We start from the raw sequence: 20,944 nt of genomic DNA, 5'->3' as shown, positions 1-20,944 counted from the left end.
CTCCAAGCCAAACACCAGCTACCATTTCTCAATGCTCATTTACTGAACTGGAGTTGTTTTCTCCCCTTCCAAAGATGGGTTAACCTTCTGAAAAATGTAACTAGGTATATTAAGTGATCCTTCCCAAGATGGCCATTGTGTGACATTTGAATTTTGGTTCTTTTTAGTGAATGAAAGAGCATCATCAGGAGATTTATTGCTTAGTGGCTGTCGTAGCCACAGCCTGTGTCAGATCTGTCAAACATTAAAATAACGGGTAGGGGATTGTTGTTAAGTGGAATTTATTACACTACATAAAGGCATGTTTACAGTCCCACCAGGGGACTATTAATTTGTTTGGGGATAAACAATTAATCTCCCTGGGAGTGGGAGCAGAAAATCTGACAGGGTTTTATGTCTTTTATGTCTTTTCCCAGTGCGGTGGATGCAGGATAGCTCAGTGCCTTGGGCTGCTGGGTTCCCCAGGGGAGGGGGGGCAGTCTCTCCTTGGGAGGACTTGGGTCTGTGATGCCTGGGAAGAGGCAGCTCAGCAGGCAGCAAGGTCCTGCTCCCCCCAGCCCATTTGGCACTGGGAGCTGTGCTCTCTGCTGTGATGAATGCACTTTTTCCTGCCCCTGCCTGGGCTGGGCTCTCTCAGATGGCCTCGACACATCCAGTTTGTTTCCGTCTCCTGTCTATTTTTGGGTTTCACTTTTTGCATCCTGTTTCCTGCATCCTTTCTGCTCAAGAGGCAACAGGCACAAGCATGGAGGAAAGAGGCTGCACAGTGGAAATGATTTTTAGCTGCTACTGTTTGGTACCTTTGCTCCATGGACTTCGTCAAACTTAAGCCTTTTCTTTGTGAGTAGCTGTTTGAGCTGCTGGTGTGAGTCCAGTGCAGGGCAGGAGCACTTGAAATAATTCCTGGACAAGGCCCTGGAAAGGTTACAGGAAGAACACCATTTCTGGTTTGAAAGAGCACACCCAGTGTTTGGCAGGTAATGCCAACATGTTAGGGACAGAAATTTGCACTTTGTGCTCAGGCATCTCTGGCCCTGGTGTACCACTGTAATGCAGGAGTCAGACTACAGCCACCAGCTTGCAGCAGGGTCTCTTGAATTCTGCCCTGAAGACCTCTGTGCCTTTCCCTGTTGCCATCTGGTTTGGGGCACCTGCACTACTGCAGCAAACCTGCTCAGATGCATTAGCCCTTCTACCCCCGAGGCTGCCTGGAGCTGGCTCAGCATCCATCACCCACGTGGCAGAAAGCAAACTTCACCATTTACCTGCACCTCTTGCCCACATGAATCTTCACACACTTGTTCAGAGCAAGACTTTCATTCCCTTTCCCAAGTCCAGATTGGATTTTGTAATTTTTTTGGCTACCATTGTGCCCATCAGGATGCTGCTGGCTCCAGGACCCCACAGTCTTGCTGCTGCTGCCTGCATGAACTGTGATGGCAGGACCCAAACCAGATCCAGCTCCTCCTTCAGCACAACACTCACCTGCACCCATCCTGTTTGTGTCCTTTTTCTTGGTGTTCTGTCCTGAGAATCACCTTTGCACCTTCCTGCAGGGATTAGCAGCCTGAGTGGCTCATAGGTTGTTTTCAGCAGGAGTTTTTAGGGGATTCACACTACCATAATTAAGAAGAACCTAGATCATTAAAAATAATATGCTTCACATGAGAGAGGAACAAGCCTGCTTCACAAGACCCCTTTCTGCTGAAAAATTCATTGCTCTAAATAATTAATGGTCCTCACAAAGCAGGATGGTTTTGCATGTTGCTGGGTGGAAGGTGAAATGCAGATGCTGGGCAGAGTAATTCTTTCTTTTTATGAGTCTCTATTTCCTCACTGAGCTGCTGCTCTGGAAGTGGTGGGAAGCAGAGGCTTTGGCTGCTCTCACCACAGGGCCCTGCACTGGTGGAGTCACCCATCCCAACCCAAAGCCCCTGAGTCCCTCTCAGGGTAGGGATGGGGCAAGGCCACTGTGGGTGTCCCAACCTTACCTCTGTTGCACCAAAGAACACTTTTTTCTTTGAGTGTTGGTGACTTGGAAGACCCTGAAGAGGAGCAGATCTCCCTGCTGCTGCAGCCGCTGCATTTCTGTGGGGTGCTGTTTGCACTGCCCTGCATGGCAGGAATGAATTTATTGCTGGGACAGTGTCTGCATTACTTCTGTGGGTATAAATAGGCTGTAAATAAGATGCTGATTTCTCTGCACAGCATCGAGGGTAACTCTCACACCAGGGTGTCAGGGGTGCCCATGCTCCTCTGGCCTGTCTCTCACCAACACCAGTGTGACCATTTTTGGAGCAGCAGCAGCTCATGGCTAGGACCTTGCAGAACAGAGCTCTTCCACCATGGCACCAACCAGTTCAGCTCCTAAACCCCAGCTCAGCAGTAAATAACAGGGAGAGATGTAGGGCAGTACCAGAACTGTGAGGCAGCACCACTAGTGCTGGAGATTTGGTTGAGTTTCTCAGCTGCTTGGACCTTACATAGCCATCACAAGGTAAACCAATTCCTCTTCCTCCCCTCCAGCCTGCCTGTGGCTCCTGCTGCATAACTTGCATTTGGCAAATTTTTTACTCCTGCTTTGTTACTCTTGTGGTGAGGGTGGCAAATGGAAAAATGTATTGGGTTTGTTCCTACAGTAACCAAAAGCTCAGATAGAGAGGGGAAATGGAAAAGGAAATTTGTGTGTTTCTAACCAGAATGCCTCAGCAGGGCAAGAAGTCTGGACAAGGGCAGGTGGAGGTAGGATCTGAGCTCCTTAGGGCAGCTCCTGCACAGGTTATGAAGATGAGGCTTGTTAGGCAGGTGGGGCTGGGGCCTGTCTTACAGCTGTACTGCTTCAGGGAGCCAAGAGGCTGACATTACTGCAGGGTGACTCACCAAAGCCAGGAGCCTTGCGTGGCGTTCGCTGTGAACTGACAGGACCTGACGTGGCTGCTGCAGCGCAGGGCTGAGGAGCCCTCGTGCTGTCCGAATGGTGCTGCGAGCTGGGTGCTGGAGGAGGAGGCATCCTTCATGGGTCCCTGCACTGCTGCCAGCCACACCGTGCCCCTGGCTGCGCTGGCAGGGACTATCTCGTTGCCGGTGTCATCCTGTTGGCAGAGGTGGAAATGTCTTCTGAAAGGGGAGAGAAACAGCAACAGTGCAACAGCTGGGTGCCCATAGCCCAGGACTGGCTGGCTTTGCCATAAATTATCCCTGTTCCCACTTCCAGATGCAGATGCCTTTTTAATCTCAAAGCTAGAATGTTAAATAGCAAAACTGGCTCCACCCCAGCCAGGTGATGGCAGGAGGATGGGCTGCTGTGTGGTCTCCCCTTTCAGTGCCCCAGCCCCTGAGGAAAATGCTGCCCACCAGGCACTCCTACAGCCACTGTCACCCCAAAACATCATCCCACAGAGTGAGCTGGGTTTGACTAACAGCCCCAAATGACCCAATTTTGTTGTAAAAGAGGCATGGCTGCTGCAGGCAAAGGCCAGTGGAGCTGCTGGAGGTGAGCTGGTGGGAGCAGGTTGCTGACAAGGCAGAGGTTGGCTGCAGTGAAACCTTTGCAACAGCAGGTTCTCCACCATGGAGCTTCATTGGCAAAGTAACTTCTAATTGCCAGGCTTGCAGGGGCAAGCACCATCACGAGATACATTTCAGCTCTCAGTGGAGGCACTGACACGTGTCACAGGCATCTAATGGCACCTGTATTACTAACTTAGCCCTTCATGCATGTAATGCATTTGCTATTCTCACCACAGCCTGAATACTGATAACCCCTGGGAGCAGGTGGCAGGTGAACCGCAGGCTCAAGATGTGACAGTGAATGTGAGCAACAGAAGGGGGAAGGCAGAAGGTGGGAGAAGCCACCCACACTTCTTACATGCAGAAGGGGAACAGGGACAGTGGTGTGGGCTCACCTTGCTGACATCCCTGTGTGTCCTTTCAGACAAGCGCTGTGCTGTGTGCGGGTGGCTGTGCCCTGCTGGCCCTCAGCTCTCTGCTGGCCATCGTCGCTGTCCTGCTGCCTGGTGGAGCCTGCGAGAGAAGAGTCTGCACCCTGGCTGGATACATGCAGACAGCAGCAGGCAAGTGAAGGGGACTTCACTCTCCGGGGTGGAAGGATGGGGTTTCCCTGGGGTGCTGCCTGGCCATTCACAGTGTCCTACATCTCTTGCAAACCCTAACCAGTGCTGAGGTAGAGAGAGGCCCTTGCTTCATCAGCTGCATCTTGTGTCCATGCCTGTAAAATCTACTGAAAATCATCTCTCCCAAGTACACAGGTCTGAGGCAGAGAGCCTGGGTGGCAGATCCTACTTACTGCCCCCTGCTCAGGTGCTTTGAAGTTTGCAGTTCCATTTGTGCCATCTTTGCAGTTAAACCTCTAGAAGGATTTTCCTCCCTGAGCCTCACACCTGAGACAGGCTGTTGGCAACCCTGTCTCATATCTCCCCCTGCCCTGCTTGATGCTGCATTCATTTCTATTTCTATTGCAATTGCTTTTGCTTCTGCCTTGGAGAAGTGCTGATGGGTTACTGGGATGAGCTGCCCAGGGAGGTGGTTGAGTCACTGACCCTGGATGGGTTCAAGGGTTGTTTGGATGTGTTGCTTAGGGACATGGTTTAGGGTGAATCTTGCAGAGTAGGGTTATAGGTTGGACTTGGTGATCCTGAGGGGCTTTTCCAACTTGTATGATTCTGTGAGGCAGGCAGCTGGAGAAGGTCCACGCTGTGCTACCTGTGGAGGGACAAACCCCACCTGAGGCCACGCTGTGCTACCTGTGGAGGGACAAACCCCACCTGAGGCCAATCTCCACTGCAGGGAGCCACATCTCTTGGAGCTGAGGTGTTGGACTAAACAACTCCAACTGGACGTGAGCCATGACAGAGATTAAACCACCCATTTGTGTCTGTGTCCAAGAATAAACTCCTTCCCTTGGAGAAATCCTCAGCACCAGCCACGCTTTGCTAACTGCCCAGCAGCACTGAAGCAGCTTTTGGGGGCAATCCTGTTACACACTCTCTTCACCAGGCTCATCCCATGGGAGCCGATTTGGAAACAGATGGAGGGGCCTGGCTCTTTAGCCACAGCTGCTCCAGCTCAGTTGGGCTGCAAGTCCATAGAGACAGCAGCTCCTGCCTGTGCTCCATCCCTTAGAGGCCACAATTTGGGGATTCCCATTGCCATCACCCTCTGTGTTGGCTGAGAGCTGCAGCCAATGCATCCCTTGGGTGCAAGACACAGGAGGGAGGAACCCCATGATGTGGGTCACCGGGAGGTGGCTCAGGGTGGCCTTCCAAAGTAGTCCCCCACGCAGAGGATAAGTGGGCTGGACAAGGATAACCCTGTATTACCTGTGCTCAGGGAGGAGGCTCAGCCTTGCTGCATCTGGCTCTGCAATGAGACACAAGCGGGTCCAAAGAGAGGGATTAAGAAGAGTCCCTAGAAAAGAAACAGACTGTGGCAGATAAATACAAATGAGATGCTCTGAGGGGGTTTGGTAATATTGAGCAGGCTGTAAATAAACTGTAGGCTCTAAGCATTATTGACAAATGAAAACGTCCTGGGCACACTGGAGCGAGCTAATGCGCAGCTCCGAGCCCTGCTGCTGCCTTGCTAAGCGCTTTGGATCGCGCTTTCTGATTTTGATTCGCTGTGGATTAATTCCCATTCACAGCCAGGCAGCCCTGAGTCAACAGAATTAAATGGTTTAATGTATTTGCATTCAGAAAGGCTGCCCCCTCCTAATTTCTCTCCCTGTCCCCCATTCTCCGCAGGAAGAAGCTCTTCATTAGAAATCAGCTGCAGCCAGGTGACAGTGAGAGGAGCTCCTTCCCAAAAATCACACTGGCTCACGGGGAGAAGCAGGGATTTTAGGGCAGATGAGTTTCTGTGGGAAGGAAGGAAGCAAAGCAGAACAAGCAGAGCAGCTTTCTGATGCAGAGGCAGGCAGCTCTGCATAGGGACCCCTCCCCCATAAAACCACCATGAGATGCCAGCACAGCAGTGGGAGAGAAGAGGGGTCCACATTTCTCCCAAACCAAGTTTTGCTGAAGCACAGCAGGGGCCAGAGGCACTTCCCTTCTCCCTGCCTTGATACTGTCCCTTGGCAATCCAAATTTTGCTCCTATTTCTCCATCCCACAAAAACAACTTGAGATATTTTGCAGAGCAGTAAAGACACAAACAAGCTTAATACTACAAAGCATTAAATCAGACACCCTGTTTTCCTAACAAAGAGCCAGGTGCATGGAACATGCCATAAAATGCGTGAGCAGGGGGACTGGTGGAGCCCAGGATCAGCCCCCACAGGCTCCACGCTCTATCAGAAAGATGCCCTGAGCCACACTCACATAGATGCAGGTGCAGAGGCTGAGCTGAACCAAAATCAATCCTGAGAGCAGCCCCACAGCAAGGGGCAGCCAGACTCACGCGGTGCCTTTAACACTTTCCTGCCTAATTTTGCAAAGATCCAGGTTGTGTCTTTTCCAGCCCCAGAAGGAAGACAGAAACCTCATGCAGATAGAGCAGAGCATTAGCTGCAGACGCAGACACGCCATCAGGGTTCAGAGCCGGGCTAATTGCCACCATACGTTGAACATGTGATTCCTGATGGCTGCATCCACCCCTTTGCTAAAAAAACAACAGAGCCACACAAGCGACAGGAGGATGGTCCCTGATGAAAGAGTAAATGAGCAGCAGAGCAACTGGGGAGGACGGGAAGGAAAAAACCAGAACATTTGCTCAGCTCTCACACCCTACAAGCGAAATCAAAGCTTCCTCTGAAAACCTAGAGGTGAGGCTTATTCTTGAAGCATGGTGCCAGCTCACCAGAGAGGCTGGAGCAGCCGAGCTGCCCCCAGCTGCAGCCCGTTGCTAACCCCAGGGACAGAAAGTGCAGACGGGTGCACAGCTGAAATCCTGCCACTGCCCTTTGTCGGCAAAAGCCTCTTTGCTGGCATTTTAAAAATAGGAGTTAATTCCAGGGAGAAATGCCTCCTGCTGTAGGGGATTGTAAAGGAAGGGCTGAGGATGTTCTCCAGGGCTGGCTGTGCCTGGAGAACCTCTCCAGTGGCTCTCAGCTGCTGTGCCAGGGGTCTGTAGCTTAGAGCTGGACATGACAGTTTGCCTCTGCAAAGCTCTCAGAGCAGTTCTCAATGAACTGCCAGTGGTGAAGCTGATGGAAGGAGCATGGGGTCATCACAGAGCCTGGGGCACCAGCTTCACCCATGGGCACCAGTCATTGATGCCATGGGCAGCCCTAGGGCTCTGCTCTGAGCTTTCACACAGTGCCACCACACTAGGGGAGTGTCCTGAAGGCCAGGGTTGCTGAGTGCTAAAGCAACCTCTGCTGAGCTTCTTTTCTGCTCCTGGCCCAGGGGCATCTGTGCTTCCATGGGAATGGCCTTTCCAGGGAATTGGGACTCACTACTAGTGGAAACTGAGGTTGCCACCAAGGCTGAGCAGACCCCAAATAGCAGATCTGGGCAGCTTCCTGCTTCTGGGTATTGTGGCAGTAAGGGCCAGATTAGGGATCTGCTGTTGCATTAAGCTGCTGGCGGCTGCACTCTGGCACCAAAGCTGATTGCATCTACTGCTTAGGAAAAGCAACAAGTCTTGGTAGGTGGGCAGCAGGGACTAGCAGTCTCCCTCCACAGTTCCTTTTGCTACCCTAAAAAAACTCAATTTAAAAAAACCAACAAAACAAAGCAGGATGGCTTTGCTTTTTGGAAGCATTTCACCATGTGCTTTTCAGGCAAAGGGCTCTTGCTTTGCTGGCAAGTGGTAGCCAGTCCATCAGTGGTTAATAACTGGATCACCCCCAGCTACACCATAGCTGCTGATCCTTTCCCTAGTCACTGAGATGTGCCTGTTGACAGGAGGAGCCTGCAGAGCTTTGCACCTCACTGAGGACACAAGCACAGTTGAGCAGGAGGGAAGCCTTCAGGGAGAGTTTTGCTTTCACCCCACACTGCTCACTGTCTAATCCTAGCACCATCAATTTACTGCTTAAGACAAACCCAGCGCTGAGGGCAACTGATCCTGACCTGCTGTGCCTTTCCAAGGCTCTTTTTATTTCATAGAGCAATTCCCCATCATCGCTGCGACAGAATCAGAACAGTCAGAAGACTCCAGTGAGACAGGCAGAAACTCCCAGTTACACAATTCCCTTACTGAGCTGTGCTTTAAGCCCAAATTTCATGGCAGTCCCAAGAGTTTCTTTCTACAAAATGTGATTGCATTCTGCAGCCAGGATGCCTCTTACTGGCAGAAGCACGGTGGCGTTACAGAGATGGACGTAGCTTTAGGTTAGTTAAGCAGCAAAGCATCATGCAGGAGGCTCTGTGCTTTCTGAAGTAGTTAAGACAATGATCATCAGCTAAGAACACAGGAAGAGGGAGAATTGTTCATTTTCAGGTCAGAGTGAATCCTTTAAGATGTGTCATTTCCCAAGAATTGAAAAGCAACCCAGACTAAAATGGACTGTGCCATTCCCAAGGGAAGGCTCTGTAGGACGGGTGAGAGGTTTGCCCTAGACTTGGGATGCATGGCAGGTCCCTGGCCAGGGGGCTGCCCAGTTTCTGTGTCAGTGTTATTTAGGAAGGCAGCCTGTGATCACTGCCCCCATTGTGCCTCCCATTCTGCCCTGCCACTCAGCCCACCCTTGGGATCGATGGTGCCCTGCTTCTCACAGCTTGTGCTGAATGGCAAGCAGCAGCATCACCCACATCTGTATTGATCCCTCAGACAGATATTGATCAGCCTAGGGCCATATAGGTAATGTGTAATTAGTATCTTAGATAAAAATAGCACCAAGAGGGTGTCTGGGTACTCCAACCTGTGCTAGCATGTCCACGGTGGCAGCAAGCAGAGGCATCATAGCTGCCTGGTAATTGCTGACCTGCTACTAAAACCACTGTGAGTCTCCCCTTGCTCACTGCCATCATCACCACATGAGGCAGTTTTGGAGTGCTGCTGCAATGAGCTGGGAAAGAGCTGCTCCTCTTGCCTTTGTGTCTTGCTCTGTAGCTCAAGTGCTGCATTTTTAGGGGCAAAAGATGTGAGCTGACAGAGCTTCACACCCGTCTTTGTGCAGGGCCAGTCTGCACCTGTAGCAGTTCCCTGTAAGGTTTCAGATCCCTCCTGTCCTGCCCCTCATCAAGGCATCATGATTGAGATGATGGCCTAAGGAAGGCACTCTGCCAAATATCACCTCTGATGTACTAAAGGACTTGTGGCACCAGCAGCTGCTGCAACTGCTGGACATCAATATCTGAGGGTGTTGCAGGAGCCACAGGATGGTGAGGAGGCAGCGCCAGAGCCCAGCCCCAGCAGCACCTCTGTGAGGAGGCATAAACGGAGCAGACATCACCCAAGGCAGGGGACAGGTTGGAGTTGGTTGGCCAACACTGGGACTAACACTAAAAATGTTCAGGGCTGGCCAAGGAGATGAGGGTTGGAGCTGGTCTCAGACCCCACAGCCTTTCCTACCCCCTCCCACACAGCCCAGGCCAGGAGCTGACCTGCAGCCTGTTTCCTGATGGGGCTTTTTTGTGGCCATGGCACCCGAGAGCTCCATCCTGTTGACGCTGAGTGTTGTTTGTCAGAAGACAGCCCTGGAACTTGGAAGAGGAACTTGGCAGCAGAGGCTGGGTGGGGAGCAGCACCCTGTTGTCCAGGCCTTGATTGGATTTCAAATTACCTAAAGCTTCCCTCATCCTCGATTTAAAAATAGCATCTTGGCTTTTATCACAGAGCCCATATGGTCCCTCTTTGTGGGGCTTAAAAACGTGGTCAGGCCTGAGGCAGTGACCTTGCTGGCTGTGTTCTGTCACCAGAGCAGCATTAGAGAATGTAGCCATTCACAAAGGTCCCCCAAAACTGCAAGATTTGGCTAAGCAAGAGGAAAAACACCAAAAATGAAGCCCAGCCTTGATGCAAGGTGCTCGGGCATGAAATTAAAAACCGCAGCATAAAACCTGAACGCAGAGATGGGTCCAAGGGCAGCTCTTCTCTTTCCCCCTTTTGTTTCTCTGGAGTGAGCAATGCTCCCATCATGCCTGAGAGCAATTGCACGATCCTCATCACTGCTCAAGTCCTCATGGCCATTTTCACCCTCTCCACTCCACGTTTCACCTCTTGCCCTTGCAATAGAGACAGCAACCAACAAAGTCAGAGACCTCGGTTCCCTTCCTAGTGCAAGGCTTTTCCCCCTGCTGTCTTTAATTACATTAGCAAAGTTGAAGAACTGCCTTTGGCACATTATTATTCAGTCAGTGAACTCTCACTAATTCCTGACACAACTAATAAATATCTGATGGTAGGAGCCCGCTGCCAGGGCACTGGAGAGGGAGCTCCGCCACAGCCCAGCCCAAGAGGTACTTTGTGCCGGCACCAACGTTGCTTACGCCTGACTTACCTGTGCTCATTTCTGTCACTTGCACTGATGTGAGTCCCTTTCTGCTGCACCTCTTTGCCAAGCTGCTCCAGAATTCAGTTCTGTAAAAGCCATCATCATCCTGGGCCTTGGGCTGCTGTGTCCTGGAGCAGGGACTGCTGTGACCCCTGTGGAGACACTGGGCACCAGCACCAAAGCCCAGATGATGTTATTCCACCAGTCACTACATGCTCAAGAATTTGATGAGCCCCCAGTTCAAACCATTGACTTTTTTTCTGTCTACCTTCCAACTGGGAAGTGTCACCTGGGAGGATGTTGGAGGAGGAGTAAAATGAATTTGCCAGATACACAAGCGTGAAAATGGAACCACAAACATCAACTCCACTTCAGCCTTTCAGCAGAGGAAATTCTCACTCCTGCAGAAGCAGTAATTTCCCTGTGCTCCCCTCAGTGCACACACTCGAGTGACAGATCATCTTGGCTCCAGAGCCATTTTGTGATTGTATTTTCCAAAGCTAAAATCTTCAGTGGGGAGCCAGACCATTAAACTTAGTGTTAAAAGGGAGCAGTGCTGGCAGCTTTCCTAACAGGCAGGCTCCCTGCCACAGGTGAAGTGTAGCTTAGCCTCCCCTGAGCTTCCAGCTCATTTCATACACGGTGCAGAGCTGCTGGAGGAGAAGGGGCCAGAGCCTGTCCGTGCTGTAGAGGAGCTGAGCCCTGCTTCACCCTTGGCAAGAGAAGCTAGGGATTCATTTCCATCAGGCATTTCTTTCTTCTGCCTTGTTCATGCCTTGCTTTCCTCCAGGTATGGTTTTACCATTTGGCACAAGCCTGCTGGCTTGGTACCTTTGCCCTCCCTTCAGGCCAGGGACACGGTGCTAGCTGCCTGCTGGTGCCAGGAGCAGTGTATTTCTCAGTAGCCTCATTTAGAGGCTAAACCAGCCATGTCCTTTCATTCGTTTCTTGGAGAGAGGCAATACATTTCCAGTAGCATCAGTGACAGAAGCAATATCCTTTCATTGCTATCATTGGAAAGGAGCAGTTCTATACTGCAAGAAAGAACTATTCCACTTGTAGAAAGCATATTTTCTATTCCCTTAAACCTGGGAAAGCCTTGTCATGTTAACGTGCGGCAGAATTGCTTCTCTTTTAACAGTTCTCCTAGGGATTTGAGTTCAGACTCCAGTTATTGCACTGGGATGCAGTAACAGCCCATAAAAAGTGTACTTAGTAAATAACAACAATGCGTTGCAATAAATGAGAGCAACAAATACCAAGTGCCACCAGGCCTCCACAGCTGTGCCCCTGAGGAAATACAAGCCAGCCCCAAGGATCCCAGCACTATGCCGGATCCATGAACTTGAGCTTCAGAGGGAATTTGCTTCCCTTTGCTTGTGACACTCTGTTCAGTTTACAGGCAGTTGTTCCTTCTTCTACAGTGCAGGAGGGTTACTCCATTCTAACATTTTCAAGGTCCCAGCATGCTGCTCAGGAGGGCTCTTCAAGCCCTACCTTTCTGAGAAGGTTCCCTCTCATGAGCTCTTGGGGAGGGGTGGCTTTGATTATGGTTCATCTCTTGTGGAGCTTAACCGTGCTGGTTGGTTGTTGCAGGAGAAAACCTCTTGGTGCAAGGTCAGGTTGTTGGTAACACAGCCAGGACATCACAAAACAGATCCTGCAAAGCTTCAGAGGATCTATCATTCAATAGCTGTTGTCAGTGGCTGCCCAGCCTGCATGCCCACAGTGCTGGGAAGAAGCACATCTCCTTGCTCTGTGGTTCCATGCTTTGGCTGACGTTTCTCCTCATAAGCAGTTTGACTTTTCTGCCCCTGGCTGGGCTCATGTTTGTCTCTGCAGTTGCTGGGAAGATGGCAGATCCTTGCAAATCCCATCCCAGGGCCACCTGAATATCCTCCCTTGCTGTGGGGAATGGAGCTCCTAGCTGAATTTCATGCATCCTGAAGCAATTGTGTAGAGGTCACAGCATCTTTATTGACTCATCCATCTGGACTGAGTGTATAATGTAACTCGGAGAGGGAAGAACCTGCCCATCCTCTCCCATGCTAACAAGGAGCTTGGGATTGTCATGGCCAGTATGCAGTTCAGTCTGCTCAACGGAAGGATGCATTCATCCCTGAATTTCAGGGAGCTTTGGTCAATGCCAGCCCTCTCTGTCTGGAAGTTTTTGGCTTGTTATGATGTGCTATACCAATGTATTAGCAGCACAGAAGAAAATCTCTGGTCTTGGTGTCAGAGGTTTGCTGTGTTGGCTGGATCCTGGCTGTAATTTAACAGGCATCTGAATGTGGAGGCAAGGACCTGTCAGGACACAGAGCAGGGCAATATCTATCACTGAGAGCAGCACCAACATACTGCCCTGAAACTGAAGGTTGATATCAGTTTAGGGCAACGTACCCCTAAAGGCCTCAAAATCTGTTCTCCTGAGACTAGATGAAGCTCACACTATCTGTAGATCCACCTGGAAAGTCATTAGTGGGCCCTGCTGTTGCTGTACAGTGAAGATGTGTTGGTCTAGCCTTGGAGAGCGAGGTGATAAATGCGGGCTGCAGCTGCTCACTGTCCTTTGTGTGGCAAATTGGCCAGGCAGGTCACGGCTGTGCTCATGCATCAGCCAGCGCTGCTCTGAGGGAAGGCAGGCATGCACAGAGGTGCGAGTTCCCGGAGAAAGGAGCTCTTTCCAGCACTTACAGCCCTGGCTGACTGGCAGGGTCCTGGCTGCCTAGGTCTTCCCCTGGGGTGGCATGTGGAGCATTTCAGTCCTGCTTTGCTGGCTCTCGGTAAGCATTCGACTGCAGCATCCTGAAGCGCAGGCAGTGCTGGGTGAGCTGGGGAGCCAGCCTGGAGAGCAGACGTGTGCGAGGCGGCTCTGGGCCACATCCTCCTGCTTTCTTCTTGCAGGGTCTGGTGGAGGGCTCTGTCCTTGTGCGGGCTCCAAGTGAGGGGCTGCTTGGGAAATGTGCTCTGACTTCTGTCTGACTCTGTGCTGAATTGCATTTCTCTGCTGGTAAGGAACAGATCTGCTAGGAGAAGAAATTTACCCCGCAGTGAGTGTAAACACAGATGGAAACATGGAGAAGTCCTCTTCAAAGTCAAGGCAATAAATCTGCCAAAAAGTCTGAACATCTGGGGCAGAGAAAGAGCAGGTGGAGAGGTAGGCCAGGAGAGCATAGTGGTGTTAAGGGATGGCTGGCTGGGGAGAGGCTACAAACTGGAGGGCAGTGGAAGTGTTGAAGGTGGAGAAATGACCCCAAAGAGCAATAGAAGGCTTCAGGAAGGTTACAATTTAAAAAGACAAAAAGTTTTAGTCCTGTGAGTTGCATCCCAGGCACTTCAGATGGAGTAAGTGGGTAGGCTTTTCCCCTGACCTAATCTCATCTGACCTTTCCAAGGCAGCACGCAAGGGATGCAGCTCAGTGACCCCTGCAGCTGCTGGGATAAGCAGGATTTTGCTCCCTGGTTAGGCAGCATTTGCTGGGCTGCAGAAGCTGCTCTGTGCATTGCCCTGGAAGGGCAACCCTGGCATGTTCACATCACAGGGAATCAGCTTCACGCTGATGGTTTGGTCAGCTCTTTAGGGCCAAGTCAGTGCACTTGCTGTGCTCTGCAATGAAAGCATGCCTGGATAAAGGCCTTGGTCCTGCAGGGCTTTATTCACTTGCCTAACCAAAAAGCTGAAAGCGTGGATAAGCCTTGGATGGCTGGGGAAATGTTAAATTGTCTTCCTCCCCAAGCTGTAACCTTGGCAAAAGCCCAGCTCTGGCTGCTAAAGCCTATAAAATGAGCAGCCCCTGTTGCTCCTGATAGAGGTATAAAAATATAATTACTTGAAGAGTGACTTACGACTCCGTGGAACGAGGATCTCCTGCTTTTGATTGAATTAGGCAGCGGTGCTCCTCCACGACTGCAGGCAGATGGTGAGCTCTGGCCAGGCGTTCAGCAGCCTGAGTTACTGCGTGGAGGGGATGGAACTGAGTAGGGCTCCAATGTGCCGCTCCTGCCATCCTGCTTGCCTCGGATCACCATCATGCTGCATTCCCTGGGAAAGGAGAGGTTGGAGGATGGGGCAGGATGGGTCGCAGCAATGGGTAGAGATGTGGAGCGCATCCAGTAGCAGCAGACTTGTTTTGCAGCAGCAAAATGCAGCTCAGGTGGCAGCAAAGGAAGGCAGAAATTTTGCTTCTCCAAATCCAGTGTTACTTTGGTCTTGGGGAGGCACATTGTGATAGCAATGCCAGTGTGTGTTCTGTCAGGACCTACCTCGTGAAGTTGGGAGGTGGCAATTGTCCTCCAGTCATGCAAGAGAGCTCCCCCTCCAACTTTGGGCCCAGGAGGAGGATGGATGAAGGCAGAGAGTCCCCTGAGTTGGGGTGGAACAAATGCCACTGTGTAATTTCTGCCTCACTGCTCCTCCTGCCCCTGTGTCTTGAGCACATCAATAAAATCAAACGGACTATTAGCAGCAGGTCGTGCCAGCAGCCCTGGGTGTGGATGCCGTGCATTAGGCAGCCATGCAGCCTGAACCTTATGAAGTGAGCTGCTCATACCACCGCTGGGGTTGCAGCGATGCATTCCCTCGCAGCTGGCTTTAGGAGCTGCCCTGAATCAAGAGGCTTTTCTTTTTGAAGACAAATTAACAACTCTCTCCCTTTCTTTCTGTTTTGCTGTTGTTTTTTTAACGGCATGGCAGCCAGCTGATTACTAGGTGAGACACAAATCTTGTTGCTGAGTTGTGCCAACTGCTTTGTCTTCTTGATTGTTTTTTATCAAATAGGCAAATGTTCTTTTGGAGCTCTGAAGTCCTTAGGAGGAAGACTGATTTTCTGCTACCGTGATCTCTTTGTCACGGGTGGGTGATGTATGAAAAGGAATTGCAAATAGCTGTTTACAGCAAGCAAAGTCACGGAACAGCCCACTTTAATTTCTGCTATCTGTCGGAGACTGTTGTGGGTGATGGTCAAAATTAATTAAGCAGGAAGGAAGAGAGCAGGGAGGCAGTATGCATCCAGTTCTGACATTGAAATATTAATGGTGAGCTAATCAAGAAAGAGTATCTATGAATATCTAATCAGCTTACACTCTGCACTTTTACTGATGCGGTGAACTTCTGGGCAGCAGCCCTTTACAGGAGGTGTCAGAGGAGGTGCAGCTGCCTGCTGCCTGATTGCTCTATCTGGGAGTAAACAAAGAGCTCATGTCTGTGTCAGGGCCTGAGGCATGTTTGCCTTTTGCATCTTGCAGCTCTGCTGCCGCTGGATGCTGGTGCATCCTTCCCACTGCTGCCTGCAGCAGCTGGATCAGAGGGTCAAGCCCACAGCCTCCCTGGTGCAGCGTTTTTCTGTCCCCTTATGTTGGAGGCGATGTGGAGGGCTCAGCTCCTCTAGGACTGAGCTGCAGCATATATGCACACCCGGGCCTTGGGCAGAAGCTCAGGACAGCACAGCCTTGAAGGCAAGACCTTACCCTCACACTCCATGCCCCACAGAAAGCAGCAAGCTGTGTTCCTCTCTGTCCTGCCAATGCCTGACTCATGTTTCCAAGCAATTTTGGGGCAAACACCAAACGATGGTTGTGGTGCCAGGGTGCGCTGCAGACCCCCCACGCCCCGCACCTGCTCTGGGCACAATGGCTGCAGCAGAGGCTCAGCTCCCTTTGCCAACCCACCACTTGAGCAGGGGAAAAATAGAAGGAACCAATTCCACGGTAAAGCTGGGCTGATTCTAATCAAAGTCACAAAAGTAAACGTCACCTTTGGGTGCCAGGAGGAGTCAAGCAGCATTTCTCTCTCCCCCATCAGCATAACGAGGGCTGTGGCTGTGCAGATTTGTATTGCTGTGTTTCTGCAAACAGTTCCCTCCTCTAACCTCTTGGAAATTGGATTTTGTGGGGTTGAGCCGTTTGTATGCAGCAGATAGCAGCAGGACTGATAAGCAGAAACCTGTTTACACACTCGCTCATATCTAACATTACAATTGGGCAGGGGACTGCCTGGATTAATTTGGGGTTTTTTATACTCTCAAATGTAATCCTTGTGGCTGAATGTCTGGTTGCTGCTTAACAGGGAGAAATCTGAGCTGGGCAGTTTTAATTGGTAACAAGTGTGAAAATAACTTCATGTGAAGCAAAAGCATAAAAGTAATCCATAAATCTTAAACAATAATAAGGAAGAATGGAGTAGGGGTCAGTAGGGAATAGCATACCTGCACGCTTCTGTCTCAGGTGGGGTTTCACTTATTGCCACGTAGGAACTGGACACAACCCCAAACACAAGAAGGAGAAAGTCCTGGCATGTCACTCTGACAGCAGCAGGGACATTCTGGGACAGGAAAACAGAAAGCAGATGGTATCAGTTAAGAGTAGCAGGAAGGTACCAGAGATGCTCAGGAAGTTGGTGGAGTTCATTGGCTACAACTGTCCCTTGTGGCCTGTGGCAGAGAGAACCTCCCTTGCTGCAGGTGCATGGACCACAACGCCCTGCTCTTGTTGCTGGGGGACATCTCCAGGAGGAGCACTCTGAAACACACTTTTCCCTATTGCTGCAATATAACCCAAATCTGTCAGCCTGCAGGGCTTGCTGTGAAGGTCATCTGTGAGCAAGGCTAATTATTTCAAGCAGAGCAGCAGGCTAATGCCACTAACCTGCTCCTGGGAACTGAGCTCTGCCCAGCTTGTGGCTGTGTGGCTGCACATGAGCTGCAGGGAATGAGGGATGCATGGGGGGTGTACGTTAAGCCCACAGATGTAAACAGGTCCCACAGGCATATACCTTGAGCATTGAGAGAGCAGCACACATTGTTCATAGCTGATTCATTTGGGTGGCATGAAAATGCTGTTCAAGCCAAAAGGTAGTATCTCTTCTCTCCACCATTTAATTTTCTTTAATCTGCTCTTGACATTTATTGAAAGAAGTGTTTCATGCACATCAAAGCCAAAGATTTCAAAACATCACATGAGGGGGAAAAAAAAAATAAGGTCAATCCAAGAAAGGATATGGTAGCAAACATGAGATGAAAGGCTGGTTTCTCCAAGGAAAGGCTGTGCAAAATGAGAGGTCACACTGTTCTGTGATCTGAGGGCACTTCATTTGCACCTCTGAACAGAGCTGCTTTGTATCTTGTGACACTTTCAGTGATTCAAGCAAGGCTGTCCTTAACGTGGGCAGGTTTGAATGTAAAAGATACCTCGAGAACATGATTTGCCATGAGCTTCTTCACTGGAGTGAAGAGTTTCCCATGTTGGCCCAACTTGCTTTGCCTGGGGCAGTGCTCACAGGGCTGCAGGCAGAGCTGAGCCATCCTTTGTGCTCGCCCTCCCATGAGTCAGTGCTGCTGCTTCTCACATGATTAAATGAGCCAAAGCCCTTGGCAAACTAAACCAAAAATGAATCCACTGGAAGGGCCAAACCTGCAGGATGCTTCTGAATGCGTTGAGCATCCCAAATGCCAAAGCTGATGACAGAGAAGCGTGAAAGATCCCCAGAAAACTTCTGCCTTTAGTTCCTTTTCCACGGGCAGAGGTAACAAGCTGACACAGGTTAATTTATAGCTCAGTCATATGCTGATTGCAGAGTATACATTTCCAGCTAGCAATCATTAGTAAATCACTTTCCCTCCGGTTCTCTTGGCAGAGGAGAAATTTCTCTCTTCCTGACATTTAAAAGAAATCCTAACAAGTTACACACTCCATGACTTTATAGAATGTGTAATATTTAAAGGCAACCTGGAATCTATAACCTCAACCTTTACCAAATGTACAGTAGCGCGGTGACAAATTTGCTGGAACAGCTGCTATCTTGGTACCAACTGGCATGAAGAGGAGGGAAGTAATTGGCTTGTTTTCAGATAATTACCATAATTGTAGTGACACCATTTGGATCACAGCTAACTGCCTTCCTGCTGCAAGTTGGATAATTTAATAATTGGCAGAATTTAGACTGACAGTAAAGGTAAAGGCAGCGTACGGCGGGGAAGGCAGCAGGCACCTCCCTGCATGGCTGGGGGCAGGCTCTGCTGTGAGGCTTTCTCAAGTCCTGTGACAGGCTGACATCTTTGCTCTTTTTCTGATGCTTGACCTGATGAAGCCCTGTTCTGAACTTTTTGATTTGAGATCAATCCGTTCTGTTCAGTCCTACCCAAACCACTACTCTCTTTGTGCACTGAATATTTTTAGCTGCCCTAGTTCTGACTGGGGCTTGTCAGAGCTCTGCACTGAAAGGGGATTAAACTGCAGTCAGGTGCTTACTGGCAGTAGCCAAATACCTCTCCCAGAGGTTGAACCCAGACCCTCCAGTACAGGGCTTGTTCCCCTGGCTGAGCCCTGCCAAGCTGCAGGGGCAGCGGAGAGCAGAGTGTGGCAGGCTCAGCATGATGCACTAAGGAAACCTCTCCCCTCTGTGTCTTCTTGTGCCTGCTGTTTGTGGCCAGCGTGAAGGGAACTCAGCACCTCCTGTGTCTCCAATCCTGACAGCTGCCCAGATAGAGTCCCAGGAGTAGGGGGACTGAAAGGTAAGATTAGGAGGTGGCTGAGGCTGCCAGAAAAGACAAGAAGGTCTGGGCAGGTGCCTCTTGGGGTTGGTACAAGTACCAAAAGCTTTCCTGCAGCACCCATCCATGGCCTTGCCCTGCCCCTGTTTTTGCTTTGCAGTGCTGAGGTGGACACTTGACAGCAATGCTGACAGTGCCTGGAGAGAAGTCTGTGGGAGCTTTTCCAGTCCTCAAATGAGAGAGACTCTTAGGGCATATTTGCCTTTTCTGCTTCCCGTGGCTCTTCTGCTTTCCCTGTGCTGAACCCAGAGGTGTGGGTAATGCAGAGTGCTTCCCACCCTTGTCAGTTACAGCTGTGCCATGATTCGGGCTGAAACAGGCCCTCCATCCCAGGTGTGTTTTCAATGAGTCCCAACAGGTGAGGTGGCCTTTGATGCAGTAGCTATAGGCCTGTGATGCAACTTGTGTCTGGGGGTCTAGGGGGTGCCCAGCTCATCACATCCTGAGGAGGACTTTGGCACAGAGCAGCCAAAGCACTCATCTGTGGAATGGACCTGCTTGCCAAGAGGAGGGTGATGGCTCCATCCCAGCCTCTGGTACCTGGGCACACACTGCACTGGCACAGGAGGGAAGGGGAGGAGGATGACTGAACAGCAAATCCCATCTCTGTTTCCCCAGGCTCTGGGGCTGGTCTGTGGTGTAGCAGTGGGAAGGTTTGTGGTGCTGGGGCTACGTGCCTGGGAGCAGCTGGCTGGTCCCCACACACTCCATCTCCCTGCCCCTCACACACAAACTGCAGGGTAACCGTTTCCTTGCAGTACTCCCTCCCCCTCTCTGTGATTTATTGCTGCCAGGAGGCTGTGCATGTGGAGGTGGCATAAATCTCACCCAAAAGAGAGAGAAGGAGGAAATTTGCATTTGCTCCCTCGCTGGCATATTGAATGCAGCTTCCAGTTCACTGCTGGAACCCTAAGCAAGTCCCAGGCAGAAGACTGAGGAACTTCCCTGGTATAAAACAGGGTCAGCACTGGGGGCTCCATCCATGCTGGAGGAGGGTCCCACAGCCAGCAAAGACCAGTTCCCCACCCAGTCCAATTACCCCAGATTAGTTTTGATCCACTTCTATTTATATTCTGTAGCATTTTCAGGCTCCAAGCATTCACTTTGTTCTCCTGCACTGATCTGCCAACAACCACAAACCCTTTTTATAGCTTTTTCTTCATTCAGACCTCTCGATCCTCCAAGTTGCTTACATCCTCCTCCTCCTCTGCAGTGCCTGCAAAGCACACCCTGGGCTGACAGTCAGTGTGCTGGAGTTAAAATCCTGCAAACTGCTATGGGGAAAGAGACTACAGAAAGCAATTAGGGAGATTACAGTCAAACCACAGTCATGCTGCTGCAATGGGTCTGGATGTCCCATCACTAGCAGCCAGCCTGGACTAAGCAGCTTTCAAATAACAGAGGATGAGCAATGAGAAAAGCCTGGCAATTGCTGTCTCTGAGATTACATTTCAACTGGAAGCCCATCAGTGTTTTCATATGTCAACAGTAATCTGGACACAAGGCAAACCCAGAAGTACAAGAGAGCAAGGGGAAAGCAAAGTGGATACAAGAGATTAATCAGAGGCAAAAGCTGGGGGCAGTCTGCAGCCCTCTGCCTCTGTGCAGGCTGATGGCTGTAAGTAGCATACTGAAGCAATGGAGGAAGCAAAGAATTAATTACAGTGCTGAAACCCAGCCCCACTTCCAGCCACAGGCAGCTTTTATTAAGATCTCACTGAGTTGGGAGAGATTGAACAAGGGACTATGGAGGGGAAAAGAATTAATCAGTTTGTCTCAGGAGACTGGAGAAGTCAGATTAAATAAAAACTGGAAGTGAAATGAAGAGGGGAACAAAGTGGTTGGAAACCTGGACCTGTCTGAAGGAGAAACTTTGGAGTTACAGCTAGCAGCAATCCCAGGGTTCTAGTCTCCCACTGGAGAAGCTGGGGAACTTGGGGAATAAGGCTGAATGTTTGCCTTGACTTTTTCACCAGCTTTACAAATGTCACATTTTGGCT

The 20,944-nt window shown here is 50.5% G+C and overlaps 1 protein-coding gene across 1 annotated transcript in view; it reads left to right on the top strand.

The window, feature by feature from the left end:
* Positions 1-20,944, top strand: part of LHFPL7 (LHFPL tetraspan subfamily member 7) — a 65,658-nt gene that overhangs the window by 7,990 nt on the left and 36,724 nt on the right. The window contains exon 2 of the mRNA XM_064166502.1: positions 3,935-4,073. Coding sequence (XP_064022572.1) covers positions 3,935-4,073 — 139 coding nt within the window. The remainder of the gene's footprint in view (positions 1-3,934; positions 4,074-20,944) is intronic.

The sequence above is a fragment of the Pogoniulus pusillus genome, chromosome 27 (assembly GCF_015220805.1).
Source record: "Pogoniulus pusillus isolate bPogPus1 chromosome 27, bPogPus1.pri, whole genome shotgun sequence".
Taxonomy (NCBI): Eukaryota; Metazoa; Chordata; class Aves; order Piciformes; family Lybiidae; genus Pogoniulus; species Pogoniulus pusillus.
This window is presented reverse-complemented; position numbering and strand designations above follow the sequence as displayed.